The 15,824-nt window shown below is 37.3% G+C and overlaps 1 protein-coding gene across 1 annotated transcript in view; it reads right to left on the bottom strand.

The window, feature by feature from the left end:
* NUP58 (nucleoporin 58) overlaps positions 1-15,824 on the bottom strand; it is a 73,181-nt gene that overhangs the window by 31,034 nt on the left and 26,323 nt on the right. The window contains exon 10 of the mRNA XM_069080199.1: positions 2,736-2,815. Within this exon, the coding sequence (XP_068936300.1) occupies positions 2,736-2,815 (80 nt within the window). The remainder of the gene's footprint in view (positions 1-2,735; positions 2,816-15,824) is intronic.

Genomic DNA, 15,824 nt, shown 5'->3' with positions numbered 1-15,824 from the left:
CTTCTATGCCACCTTACTGTCAAATCACTTACTCAGAGCCTCTCTTAACTCTGTAAGAGTTTGTGTTACAGATCTGCTGATCTACATTAGTGGAGGGAACTGTCTTATCAGTAGTGCCCCACCCAATTAAGTCATTCATCTGTCATAGTCCCTTCCCCCCATTCTTACAGTTATAAACAAAGATTAGTTTTTGTCACATTCTAACAATTGGAAAATGAAACATTTAAGAAACCTGTTGTACTTCAGAGAAGGTCTCTTTGCCCCCATCATTCTCTCTAGTCTCAAAACCTCTATTCCTCCAGACTATAAGCTCACATCTATTTAATTTCCTTCCCTATCCAGCCTATATTCCATGACTGACTGTACGTTTCAATGACTTTCTCACAAAATCTCCTCCTAACCAGTTTTGTTACTCCTTTTCCTAGGGTACCACATGTCACTGGAAAAAAAAATCATGAAACCTTGCCAATTGATTCCACTACCAATTCTAATTATCTAACTTACATCCTGCTGATTGATTCTTTTATTCATCTCTAACTGATACACCTTTTCATGCTTAGGTGACAATTTTAAATTTTTTGTGCTCAAGTTTCAAACTTCATGCCTACCCTTTTCATTTTCTCAGATACTTGTTCCAACTCTTCTGACAGACTGAGATCATCATTATCTTAGCTCCTGTCTCCCTTAACATTTCCTCTGTATCTTTACCTATATAACCCTCTTTTCCACTCTAACAATAGAAGAAGTCCTCCTTTTCCCCAAGGATAACTGTTGCATTTATGCCTTCTGTAGTACCCTGTGACCACTAGGATAAAATAAGAATTTTCTGATACTTTGTTTTTGACACTTAAACTTCATAAACTGCTTGTAGTCCCCCTTTCCAGGATCACTGCACAGGATTTACCCACAAGCTATAGTCCAAGACAATTAGCCTTCTTGCTGTTCCTTACATTTCCTATAATGTTTCATCTTTGTTTCTGTGTCTTTGCATAAACCGTCTCTCCTAACTATAAAGTGCTCTTAAGCCTCCTCACAGGATTCCCAGCTTCCTTCAAGACGAATTCAAGTGCCACCTCCTACAAATAGCTCATACACTTGTTAGTGCCCTGCCCCAAGATGCATTTCATAACTAAATTTCTATATACATGTTGTTTCTCTCCCATCCTCTTTAAACTTATTCTCATTTTTATATCTTCCCATGGCCTTGAATATTTCTTGGCAAGTATTAAATGCTTAATAAATACTTGTTACTGTATGAACTTTATGAATAGGAAACTACTGAAGGATTCTGTGTAAAAAAAGTAACACTTCAAAAATTTTAGCATTGGAAGAGAACTTAAGAGGTCATTTAGTTAGTTTAACATTTCCACATGGAAAAGTATGAGAAGCAGAAGATGAGTTGGAGATAGAGGAAAGTAGAAAGAGCAGTTTAGGTTACTACAAATCTAAGATGGTAGTCAAGGTGGCTTTATATTAATTCACTCATTTACTTAAGACATATTATCAAATGTGTACTATATGTGGAACACTGTATTAAGAATTAGGAGAGATAGTCCCTGGCCTCATTGGAAGGGAAAAGAACAAGCATTTATTAAGCATCTACTATGTGCCAGGTACATAGTATGCTAAGCGCTTTTACAAATACAAAATTTGTAAACACAAATATCTCAATTTGATCTTCATGACAATCATGGGAGGTCGGTGCTGTTTCTATTCTAATTTTCCAGTTAAGGAAACCAAGGCAGATACAGGTTAAGTGTTGCAAGAGTCACACAGCTGGTAAGTATCTGAAATCACATTTTTTAACTCAGATCTTCCTGATGCCAGACCTAGCACTCTATCCACTGTACTACCTACCTGTTCTAGGTCCTACCTGAGGTGGCAAAATGGAAGAGGCTTACAGTACTAAAGTAGGAGCAGTAAGAACAGAACAGAGGAGCAAAAAAGATATGAGAAGCTCCTAAAGGAGAAATCAAAAGAATTTGGCAACTGAATCATATTTTAAATGCCATTAGAACTGGCAAAAGGTCTATTTAACAAAACAAAATCTAAGGACCAGCATTCTAAATATCTCAACCTTCTACACAAAGAGACGCACAACAAATAGCCTGAGTGTTCCAAACAGAGTGACAATGATCTGCAGCCAGTTACTGAACACAAAGTTCCCCAAGCCTTGGTCATATGACTTCAGAGTTCATGGCAAATGAGAGATGACAAACTTGAAGGATGAAAGTGAGCAGCTGCTAAAAGAGAAAGCATACCACAAGGCTCCAGAAGTGACATGTAAACAGTGAAGGGAATACCAAATCCACCAAGAGCAGGGTTATCCATTTACTAAAGCATGAGAAATCTCAGTCTCATGCAATCGTCAAGCACAATAAGACTGACATTCATAATTATGATCCTTAGTCATCAAAAAAGGAGGAAATTATGTTTCCTGTTCTGTTTAATGAGTATATGAAGTATAATAACATACTAGAGAAAGATTTTTCAATGAACATATGCCAAATAAGTAATACTGAAAAACATGCAATTATTTTTACAGTGCTGCCACCGAAAGGAAGAGGTGTCAATTATCTGGATAACACATTTAGGCAAAAAGAATTATTATTTTACATTAAAAGGCAAATGAACATAATGCCTTGTATATACTAAATAGTCAAAAATGTCTGCCGAGTTAAGCAAATAACACTGGCTCAGAAGGAGATGCTTTAGTATCAAACTCTTTCACTTACTCTGCCGGAGCTGTATTTTCATGTTGAAGTCCAGGTGGTGTTTTCTGTGTTCTTAAGGCAATTTCTGCATTCTTTAACTCCTAAAGATGTCAGGAAAGAGGAGAAAATGTATTTTAGAGTTATATATAGTTATAGAAAATACATACTATCTTCAATTATTCCACAGAAGCTCAGACTGGAAGGAATCTCATATAGACCAAGTTTGGGTACTTTCTAAATTATACCATTAAAGTGGTTACCTAGTGTTTGCTTAAAGGTCTCCCAAAGTAGCCCATAATTCTGGATAGCTGCAAATCTTGGAAAATGCTTTATGTCAAACCTGCATTGCCACTGTTTTTGCAGTTCCCACCCACAGTTTCTAGTTACTGTCTTTACAATTCCAATTATTATTTCTAGCTCTGTGTTGTGTTGTTTAAAAAAAAAAAAAAAGTCTATGGGGCAGCTAGGCAGCACAGTTAAGAGAGCACCAGCCCTGGAATCAAGAGGACCTGAGTTCAAATGTAGCCTCAGACACTTAAGACTTGGTAGCCATGTGACCTTGGGCAAGTCACTTAACTCCAATTGCCCTGTCTTTCCCCCTCCAAAAATTCTAAATTCTTCAATGTGACACTCCTCCAAATACTTGAAAAGAACTACCAAGTTCTTTCTTCCCAGTTCCACCAACCAATACTCCTCATATGGTATGAGCCTGAGGCCCTAAGCCATTCTGGTCATCCTATCCTAAGCAATCTCCAGCTTATTAATATTCTTCCTGGACGTCCAGGAGTAAGCAGTAAGTTGCTCTCATTCTCCTTTATTGATCTCTTAAAAACCCAGAAAATATTGCCCAGGAAAAATCCTGGAACAACAGAGCTAGAAGGAAAATGGGGTGGAGCATTCTATTAGTCTAAGAGGCTTGGGGGATCAGTGGGAAAGATCTTCTAGTTCTGGTGGAAGGCAGGTACAGCCAGGACTGGAGGAGTCCTGGAAAGTCAGCAGAAATTCCTACCTCAGCAAAACAGTAGGAGATCCTGAGCCACAAGATAGTGGAGCAGACAAGAAGAAAATGTAAAATACCTCACTGGAAAAACAACTGAACTGGAAAATAGATCCAGGAGAGATAATTTAAGAATTATTGGTCTACCTGAAAGCCATGATCAAAAAAAGAGCCTGGACAGTATCTTTCAAGAAATTATGAAGTAAAACTGCCCTAAAGGTCCTAAAACCAGAGGGTAAAATAGTCATTGAAAGAATCCACTGTATCACTACCTGAAAGAGATGCCAAAATGAAAACTTCCAGGATTATTGTAGCCAAATTCCAGAATAATCAGGTCAAGAAGAAAATATTGCAAGTATTCAAAAAGAAACAAAATAAATATAATGGAACCATAGCCAGGAGTACACAGGACCTTATAGCTTCTATCTATATTCTATCTACAAAAGACTGGAGGCCTGGAATAAGATATTCTGTAAGGCAAAGAAGCATGTATTACAACTAAAGATCAATTATCCAGCAAAACTGAGCATAATCTTTCAGGGGAAGAGATGGAAATTCAAAGAAATAGTAGACTTCCAAATTTTCCTGATGAAAAATCCAGAACTGAACAGAAAATTTAATCTTCAAATACAAGACTCAAGGGAAACATAAAAAGGTAAACAGGAAAAGAAAAAAAAATATTATTCAATAAGGTGAAATTGTTTACATATTTACAGGGGAAGATGAGTAACTCTTGAGAACTGTATCTTTATTATGACATTTAGAAGGGGTATACATAGAAAGTGTGTATATAAATCGAATTTGATGTAATGATTAAAAAATAAGGGGTTGTAATGATAATGGGAATTTGAAGATCTTCCCTGACCCTTAATAAGCCTAAGGGAATTTGCAGACCTTCCCTGCTTTGAAAATAAACTCTGCCCCGTAACAGGCTTAATGTAATGACATGCCCTGTGGTAGGAGGAGTTTGATGAAGGGTAGAACAGAGCCCACAGGAAGCTGAGAGTCAGAGCTAGCCAGATGGGAAGGAGAGGACACATCCCAGGGAGTCAGTCTTGTGAGTAAATACTGGTTTGTGGGAAGGCTAAAGGATGCTGTGGCTCTCTATGCTATTGTGGCTTATTAACTTCTTTGCTATTATAATGGAATTGGTTTACTGGTTTGGGGATTTGGTTTTCTGGAGTCTGAATAAATGTTTTGCTTCTGTCTTCTGTACGGAGAGTCTGTTATATTTTGTGATTGAGCACCATACTGGTAAATTTATAGTGATGATGGGCACTGTGAATACTGCATTGGCACTACATGGGTGAAAAAAAAAACACTGTACTAGAAGAGGAAAGGAGGAAGCATAAAAGGGTAAATTACATCACATGAAATTGTGCAAAGACATTATAATAGAGGGAAAAAAGGGAGGGAGGCAAGCATTGTTTGAACCTTACTCTCATCGGATTTGGCTCTAAGATGGAATATCATACACACTCAGGTGGGTATAGAAATCTATCTTACCCTACAGGAAGTAGGAGGAGAAAGGGAGCAGAAAAGGGAGGGGGTTGATAGAGAGGAGGGAAGAAGTAGTAAGGGAAAAGGTAAAGAACAGGGAAGTGGGCTGATAGAAGAGAGGCAGATTGAAGGATGCAGTGGTCAAAAGCAAAACACAGGTGAGGAGGAAAAGAGAGAAAGGAGAAAAACATAAACGGGGAAAATAGGACAGAAAGAGTGACACAGTTAGTAATCATAACCCTGAATATGAATAGGATGAACTCTCCCATAAAACAGAAGCAGATGGCAAAGTGGATTAAAAACCAAAATCTTATAGTATGTTGTTTACAAAAAACACATTTGAAGCAGAGAGATACACACAGAGTAAAGGTAGAAGGCTAGAGCAGAACATATTATACTTCAGCTGAAGTGAAAAAAAAAGCAGGGGTAGCAATCCCAATCTCAGACAAAGCAAAAGCAAAAACAGATCTGATTAAAAGAGATAAGGAAGGAAACTACATGCTGCTGAATGGTACCATAGTATCAGCATTTCTATATATTACTAACAAAGCCCAACAGCAACACATAGAAAGAGAAATTCCATTTAAAATTAATGTAGACAATATAAAATATCTGGGAGTCTATCTACCAAGAAAAACCCAGGAGCTAAGCTAAATGAACACAACTACAAAACACTTTTCACACAAATAAAGTCATATCTAAATAATCACACAAATAAAGTTATATCTAAATAATTGGAAAAATATCAGGTGCCCATAGGTACAGTTAATGCAATAAAAATGACAATACTAACTAAATTAATTTACTTATGTAGTGCCACACAAATCAAACTACCAAAAACTTATTTTATAGAGATACAAAGAATAATAGCAAAATTCATCTGGAAGAACAAAAAGTCCAGAATATCAAGGGAATTGAAATTAAAGGGAAGGTGGCCCAGCTGTACTAGACCTTAAACTGCATTATAAAGTAGTAACCATCAATACTACTTGGTGCTGGCTAAGAAAGAGTGGAGGATCAAAACATAGTAATCAGTGACTACAGTAATCTACTGTTTGATAAATGAAAGGACTCTACTTTCTGGGATAAGGACTAACAAAAACTGCTGGGAAAACTGGAAAACAGTATGGCAGAAAGTAGGCACAGCTCAACATCTTACACTATATACCAAGATAAAGTCAAAATCAGTACATAATTTAGATATAAGCAAATTAGGAAATAAAGGAATAGTTTATTTGTCAGATTTATGGAAAAGGGAAGAATTTATGACCAAATGAGATAGAGAACATTATGAAATGCAAAACAGATTATTTTGATTACATTAAATTGAAAAGTTTTTTTGCATAAAGTCAATGCAACCAAGATTAGAAGGGAAGCAGAAAGCTGGCAAACCAATGTCTCTGATAAAGACCTCATTTCCAAATATATAAAGAACTGAGTCAAATTTACAAGAATACATGTCACTTTCCAGTTAATAAATGGTCAAAGGCTATGAACAGGCAGTTTTCAGTTGAAAAAATTAAAGCTATCTATAGTCATACAAAAAAACGCTCTAAATCACTACTGATTAGAAATGCAAATCAATGACTCTGAGGTACCACCCTCACCCCCATCGGATTGGCTAACATAACAAAAATGGAAAATGATAAATGTTGGAGATGTCGGAAAATTGGAACACTGATGCATTGTTGGTAAAGTTGTGAACTGATCCAACAATTCTAGAGAACAATTTGGAATTATGTCCAAAGGGCTATATAAAACTGTGCATACCCTTTGACCCAGTGATACCACTTTTAGGTCTGCATACCAAAGAGATCATAAAAATGGGAAATGGATCCACATGTACAAAAATATTTAGAGCAGCTCTTTTTGTGGTGGCCAAAAATTGGAAATTGAGGGGATGCTAATAAATTGGGGAATGTCTGAACAAGTTGTGGAATATGAATGTAATGGAATATTATTGTTCCATAAGAAATGATGAACAGGCAGATTTCAGAAAAACCTGGAAAGACTTACATGAACTGATGCTAAGTGAAGTGAGCAGAACCAGAACATTGTACACAATAACAGCAATATTGTATAATGATTAACTTTGACAGAATTAGTTCTTCTCAGCAATGCAAGGATCTAAGACAACTCCAAAAGACCCATATTGAAAAATTTTATTCATATCCAAAAAAAGAACTATGGAGTCTGAATGCAGATAAAAACATATTATTTGCTCTCTTTTGTTTTTTGTTTCTTCTTCCTTATGGTTTCTCCCATTGGTTCTAATTTGTCTTTACAACATGACTAATAAGAAAATATGTTTAATATGAATGTATGTGTATAGTCTATATCAGATTGCACACCATCTTGGGGAGGGGATGAAGAAGCAGGAGAAAATTTAGGACTCAAAATCTTATGGAAATGAATACTAAAAACTAAAACTAAATAAATAAATAACAAACAAACAACGCAGAACAAACAAAACATTATTCCTAAAATGTGGGGCTAAGCAGCGGCTAGGTGATGCAGTGAATTAAGAGTCAGGAGGACCTGAGTTCAAATCTGACCTCAGACACTTAACACTTACTAGCTGTGTGACCTCAGGTAAGTCACTTAACCCCAACTGCCCCTCCAAAAATGGCTTAAAAAAAAAATTACGTGGGGCCAGAACTGACCAGGATATTCAAGATGCAGTATGACCATAGCAAAGTTCACAAAATTTGTCATTTTCCCAGTCTTGAAATACTATAGATTTCTTTATGCTTCCTAAAACATTAGCTTTCTTCACTTGGTGTCTGATATAAAATGAAGAAAGCAGACCCAAAGAAACAAGATTCACAAGGACTACCCAAAATGTAATTGGAAAGAACCACCACAGAACAACTGAAAAGAACGCTGAAAAATTATAAGCATGGTCCCAGATAAGAAAATGATAAGACATCTTATCCTCTTCCTTTGCTAAGGTAGAAGGTCCTAAGGTGTGAAACTTTGAACACATTTAAAAATTTTTTTCCCTAGGTACTGCCATAGTTTTATTCATTTTTCCCCTCTTCTTCCTCCTCCTTTTTTTGTTATGTGGAATGGCTCTTTGGTAAGAAAGAGGGAGGATACAAAGGGAAATTTGGGCAATGTAAAAATAAAATATATCAATAATAATTTCTTTTATTTTAAAAAACGCTAGGTCTTTTTCATATAGACCTACCTAAACCTTCTCCATATTATACTTGTAAAGTGTGAACCCATATGTAAGACTTTATATATATATCCCTATTCAACTTTATCTTCTTCAACTGAACCCAAATCAATCAATAAAGAAGCATTTATTAAGATCCTGATATGACAATTACTGAAGATTGAATGACAGAAAGTGAAATAGTCTACCTACCCTCAAAAGCTTACAATCTACAAGGTGAGTCAAACATATATATTATATATAGGTACTTGAAAAACAGATACACAGCTATTTGGATGGAGAAGAAGGTACTAAGAACAGGAATGATCAGGAAAAGCTTCACATAAAAGGTAGCACTGGATTGCATCTCTAAAAACATTTTTTATTAGGAATCAACAAACATAACTTATTTCCACATACAAAGAACCAAAGGAGGATTATATAATAAAACTGTGAATCTTATTAGGAGTATAAAATAAATTTAATATGGTAATTCTGGTTAAGTCCTGGTTCTTTTGTTTTCTAAACTTACTTCACTTGAGATGAGTCTTGGGTAGGAAAGCAGGGAGGGGGAGATGAAGAGAATGAGCACTCCAGATATGAGAGAGAGCCATGCAAAGACACAGAGAGAGGAGATGGAAAATCATTTATGAGGAATGTTACAATTTGGCTAGTCCATGGAACATGTGAAGGGGAACAAGTATATTAAGGCTGAAAAAGTTAAGTTAGAGTCAGGGTTTAAATAGCTTTCAATGTCAAGCAAAGGAGTGTGTATTTGATCTTAGAGGTGATAGGTAAGCCACTGGAATTTACTGAATAGAAGAGTAACATATTCAGACCTGCACTTCAGTAAAGTCACTTTGTCAGCTGTAAAGAGAATAAAAGGGAGTGGGGCAAGACTTAGCATTTATATAGTACTTTAAGGATTGCAAAGCTTGTTACATGTTATCTTCTTTGATCTTCTCAGTTTTATGAGGCAGATGCTATTATCATCTTCATTTTACAAATGAGGAAATTGAGGCTGAGAAATTAAGTTTCCAAGGCAGAATTCAAACTGAGATTTTCCTGACTCCAAGGCCAAGACTCTCTCCACTGAACCAGCAATTGGTGTTAGTGGTCACAAGAGTAAAGAGAAGGGAATGGATGAAAGACAGATTGTGAAGAAACAATAAGATTGGCAACTTCCTGGATATGAGGTGCAGTGAAGAGTCAGGGAAAATATCACAACTGCAAAAATGAAGCATAACAGCAATAACCTCAATAGAAATAAGTTCAGAAGAGAAGTTGGTTCACAGGGATTCTGTCTTAGACATTTTGAGTTTGAGATGTCTCTGGGACATACAGTTTGAAATGACTAATAATTAGTTGGTGATACAGTACTGAAGCTGTCGAAAGAGACTAGCTCGGGAAGATCTTTTTGAATCTTGTCATACAGTGTGCCAGCTATGTGTTACCATTAACAAAAATGTTAAACAACATAAGACCAAGAACAAACCCTGGGATAATCCACCAAAGATTTTCTAAATTGACAAGAAATAGGGCGGCTAGGTGGCACAATGAGTAAAAACGTCCGGCCCGGAATCAGGAGGACCTGAGCTTGGTTCCAGCCTCAGACACAACACCCACACACAAAAAAAACTAGCCGTGTAACCTTGGGCAAGCTACTTAACCCCAATTACCCTCCAAAAAGTAAATTGACAAGAAATAATTTGTAATTATTTTTTGACTCTGGCTATTCAATGAATTATGAATTCATCTAATTAAACTATTGTTTAGCCCACATTTATGCATCTTTTCCATCAGACTAGTATGAAGAGATTTTTGTCAAAGGCTTTACTAATATCTAGGTAAACTATATGTAAAGCATTCCCCTGCTTTACCAATCTAGTAATCAAATGCATATCATAAATTCCATTCTCCAATTGCCTCTCAGTGATCAGTGAAAAAGAGTTCAGCCAAAAGTTCTGCCAGTTCTTTAAACAACCTAGGAGGTGCTTAATCTGCTCCAAGCAACAAACTTATAAAAGATAAATCCTTTCTCTCCATCTCTCTATTTATTTTGGGTATCAACTCCCTATTAGTAATTTTTATTATATCCTCTCTAGCAAAAGCATCATTCTACATGTCAGAGAAAGGATAGGGGGAATATAACTTCACTGGTATAGAAAATTCCCAGATGAGTCAACTCTCTCTATAATGTAGGTCTGCAACTTCAAGTCTTAAAAGAGTTGCCTAAATCACTGAGAGTGAGTAAACAATTTGCCTGGGCTAGCAGAGCCAATATGTGTCAAGACGCAGAACTTGAACCGAGGTCTTCCTGGCTTTCTAAGCAAGTTCTCTACCCACTATACCACACTCTCTCTAGCAGTGAAAATAGAAGCAAAATAATCTGAACAGTTGTACATCACTTTAGTATTATTATTTACCCTACAACTGAGGCTTCCCCACAAGTACATCTTCCTATATCTGGTATCTCTCCCTATCAGAATTTAAGCTCTGATAGGGAGAGATAAGGCAGTGTATGTAGATTAGCAATTCTCTTTGCACATATATCAATGTCCTTACAAAAATTATCTTTTTATTTTTCATCAGAATTGTTTCTTTGTAGTTAATTCTTGAGAAATTCCCATTTTTCTTAAGATGACTTCCCAAAGAAATTTTTAATTCATACAATATTACCTTGCCTTTCTTTAGAAACTTTGAAATATGTTCTCCTCGAATCTACAAAGTATGTAATTTTATTATCAGCTTTTCTCTCCTCTAAAATTTTTAAGATTTGGTCATTTCCTCCAAAGCTTCCTAACATGATCCCTCTAGCAGTTAATTCTTCCTTGGAAAAAGTTAAATCCAGAATAAATTTCCCTTTCTTAGTTCGTTTTAAAGATGAAGCTATCAATTCAAGTTGAGAAATAATTAGCTCCATGGCTTTTGGTGCAGAAAGCAAGCAATGAATGTTCAGATAACTGAAATCTTCTATCACTACAATAACATGACTCTGTGCTAAGCCTGTTATCTCTTTCCCAAACTCCTCATTTACGCCCAGATGATCAAATTACTACAATGACAATCACCCATGTCTTTGGCTTCATTGATCTTCACTCAAATGCTTGCTGCCACTATGTTTTCCCATCTATAGTTTCTGGATTTCTGCGTAATATACAATTCTTTTTACATTGATTCCCCCCCATAGTGTTTCATAATACAATGCTATCCTCAGAAATACATATTATATGAATGTTTTATAGTCCAATATGGGCCAGTCTTATAATAAATTCTACCCTCCCTACAACACTTAAAGTGAAGGGTTACAAAATTTTGTTGAAATTATTTTAGATTGTCACTATAATTCTAACAATGTGCTCATTTTTTTCAGGTCCCATTCCAAAAAACCAGGGTCATTCCATGGACTTGAAAATTTATAACAGGACTTAAACTGCATTAGAAGCCTGATTCTACTACTGATAAATTACTTATCTCCAACTCTTTCCAATTTGCCTTTTAAGACATCTCTTCCTTATGACTATTCCTACTCCCATCCACAAAATCCTTTTCCTAGTGACTTCAAATAACTTTTCTCAAATACATGGGCTTCTCGGCTTCAGCATAAATAGCATTTCTTGCAAATTGAGGTAGTCAGTATCTAGTGGCAAAGAAGGTAGGACTGGGAGAAGAATAAAAGGAGGGTGAGTGCTGATGCTTTTGCGGTGTTAAGTCGCTTACTAGCCAGTGTCATAGAAGCTAAAGTGAGCATTATAGAACCTAGAAGTGGACATCATATCCCAAAATTCCCCTGAAAGCACATTAAGACTTTAGAAGTCAAATGTTATGTTCCTAATGCAGGATTTTAATTTTTAACAGATTATAACAAATAGTGCTTGATAATTATCTGGTTTAAAGACATATGAACATTTAAAGGTGCAGATCAAATATGAACAGCATCATATTTATATGAGCTGATTTTATAAGACTTTGTAGGATAACAGATTTAGAGCTGGAAGGAACTTTAGTAGTCATCAAGTTCAGTCCCCTCATTCATTAGAAAAGGAAATAGGCAAATCTAGCACTCTCTCCACTAAACTGTATAGCTTCCTTTAAGATTACATGAATTTCTTGGGCAAAAGAATCACTTAACATTTTGGGCAGAATTCAGATTGCCATGAATTGATAACATTGTACAAATCTGCCTTGTAATCTCATGACATAGTAGCTCAAACTAGTCACCTATCATAGGGGGGGCAGCTAGATGGCTTAGTGCATAGAACACTGGATCTGGTGCCAGGAAGACCTGAGTCTTCACTTAACCCTGTCTGCTTTAGCTATCCATTGGAGAAAGAAATAGCAAACCACTCCAGAGTCTCTGCCAAGAAAACTCCATGGACAAAATGGTCTATGATATCATGAGGAGTCAGACACTACTAAACAACAACAATCACCTACCACTTCTCTCCTACTCATTTGGAATCTGCCAACATAGGAAGATGACCAGGAAAGTATTATTTTTGAATCATAATTAAATAAATTCTATCTCTATTTCATAAAATGTAAAGTGAGGGAACATGGCATAGTTAAAAAAAACCCACTTTGGTTTTGGAGCAGACAACTTGGTTTCAAGTGTCAAATATGCCTTTTTGCTGATGTGATCTTAAATAAATTGTATCACCTCTTTGGGCCTCAATTTCCTCATCTGTAAAATGAAAGTATTGGATAAGATGACCTCTAAAGTCTTATCTAATTCTAAATACAGAAAATATATCAGTTAAAATGTATGTCCTGGAGGGACGGAGTCAAGATGGCTGAGTAGAAGCAGGACCTCCCGCTGCTCCGGCTTCCACCTTCCTCAATCCATGTAAAAAGGGGACTCTAAACAAACTTTGGAGCTGCAGAACCCACAAAATGACACAGAGAAGCTAACCACCCACTGAGGACAGCCCAGCAGGCTGGCAGGAATAGGCCAGCACAGTGCTCTGGGAGCTGAGCCCAGCCCCACAAACGAGGTTTTATCCCCAGGGCAGGCCTGACCAGGCACCAGCCGCCAGCCACCAGCCAGAGGGACTCCAGATCAGCAGCAGCTGTGGCCATTTCCAGATTTATCAATGCATAGGTGCGAAGGACAAAGTGAGAGGTCAGTGCAGTCTGGATTTTGGGACCCAGTAAGTGGGAGTGCATGGCTTTTGCCCCTGGGGCGAGAAGCCGCTGAAACACCCGGCACAGCCAGGCAGCACCAACGTGGCAGCTTCAGCTCCTGGCCCGCAGACTGTAGGGGGACCAAGCGACCAGTCTGAGGGGTAATCACTCTTGCTTTAACCTTCTTGGATCTGGATTGCAGAATAGGGTGGAGGTCCTGGGGTGTGTGTCCAGCTTGCCAGAGCATGTGGAGACCTCAGAGAGGGCACCCATCTAATATCTCCAGCAGCTGAGGAAACCCCAGCATTTGGGACGAAAAGCTCCCCTGTCTGGTGGCAGAGTCCTACTGTGGCAAAAAGCCCAGGGGTCAAGTGACTGAGGGGCGACATGACCAGGCAAAGGAAACAAAGCAGACAGAAGATTCCAATATTAGATTCCTATTTTGGGGACACAAAGGATCAAAGCATGGAACAGGAGGAAGACAGTGAAGTCAGAACTCCTGCACCAAAAGCTTCAAAGGAAAATACAAGCTGGTTACAGGCCATAGAGGACCTCAAGAAGCAGATAAGAGAAGTGGAGGAAAAACTGCGAAGAGAAATGAGAACGATGCAAGAAAATTACGAAATGAGAGTCAACAGCCTGACTGAGGAAAATAACAACTTAAAAAACAGACTAACTCAAATGGCAAAAGAGGCTCAAAAAGGTAATGAGAAGAAGAATGCCTTAAAAAACCTAATCTGCCAAATGGAAAAAGAATCTCAAAAGCTCAATGAGGAGAATCATTCCTTCAGAATTAGACTGGAGCGAATGGAAGCTAATGACTTTATGAGAATTCAAGATGCTGCTAAACAGATTCAAACAAATGAAAGAATAGAAGGCAATGTGAAATACCTCAGGGGAAAAACCACTGACCTGGAAAATAGATCCAGGAGAGAGAATTTAAAAATTATTGGACTACCTGAAAGCCATGATCAAAGTAAGAACCTAGAAATTATCCTCCAGGAAGTTCTCAAAGAAAACTGCCCTGATGCTTTAGAACCAGAGGGCAAAATAGAGGTTGAAAGAATCCACCGATCACCTCCTGAAAAAGATCCCAAAAAGAAAACTCCTAGGAATATTAGAGGTAGGTTCCAGGATTCCCAGATCAAGCAGCCAGGAAGAAACAATTTGAATATTGTGGAAACACAATCAGGATAACCCAGGATCTGGCAGCTTCTACACTGAGGGATCAAAGGGCTTGGAATATGATATTCCGGAGGTCAAAGTTACCTTAAAACCAAGAGTCACCTACCCAGCAAAACTGAGTATCATGTTTCAGGGGAAAATATGGTCATTCAGTGGAATAGAGGACTTTCAAGCATTCTTACTGAAAAAAAAAAAAAGAGTTGAATAGAAAATTTGACATTCAGATACAAGAAGCAAGAGAAGCATGAGAAGGTAAACAGGAAAAAGAAATCATTGCCCTGAAATTAGAGTTGGCCTTTATGAACCTCATGCCTCAAGTCCAAAGTCTCCCAAGCAGCATACGAGACAAGCTCCAACAGGCTTGTTATGACATGCAGGAACTTTATAAAACCTTTTCACTAAGTAATGGGTTTGAAGATCTAGACAAACATCATCTGACCCAAGCCCAGGGAAGCATAGAAAAATGGTTTTGTTTCTTAGAAGATCGCATTTCTTCTGGTTGGATTGTAGAACCACTTTCCGCCTCGGAATATCCCTTTCCAGAGGTACTAACACTCCCTAAAGAAAATACATCTTGAATTGTGATACGGATTTGGGCTGGTATTTCCAAATTCCTGGCAAGCAATCTTGTACTAGTTTGTAATAACTATACATTCAGTACTTTTCAAATTATGAAAATAAAGTTGCATTCAAAGTTTAAAAAAAAAGTTGAACTATTAACATTCCTACATGGAAAAACAATTGTAACTTATGAAACTTTTCTCAGTAGTTGAAGGGAATAGAAATATATATATGTCTGTCTGTATATGAGGGTATATGGCCATATGAATACATATGTGAATGTGTGTATATATGTTTACAGATATACATAGATAGAGGGCAAAAGACCAATTTAACAGGAAGGGATGATACTTAAAAGGTGAAATTAAGAGAGGAGAGAGGAATATAATGAGAGGAGATGGGGAGAGACAGAATGGGGTAAACTATCTCATATAGAAGAGGCAAGGGAAAATGGTTACAATGGAGGAGAAGAATTGGAAGGCAAAAGGGAATGGGTCAACCTTATTCCCACTGAATTTGGCTTAGGGAGGGAATGACATACACACTAAATAGGGTATCTCACCCTCCAGGAGAGTAGGGGGGG

The sequence above is a fragment of the Petaurus breviceps genome, unplaced genomic scaffold (assembly GCF_028583685.1).
Source record: "Petaurus breviceps papuanus isolate PSGF00001 unplaced genomic scaffold, PetGlider_PUasm1.0 91133, whole genome shotgun sequence".
Classification (NCBI taxonomy): Eukaryota; Metazoa; Chordata; class Mammalia; order Diprotodontia; family Petauridae; genus Petaurus; species Petaurus breviceps.
Note: the sequence above shows the minus strand (reverse complement) of the source record. Positions and strands in the feature narration are given on the sequence as shown.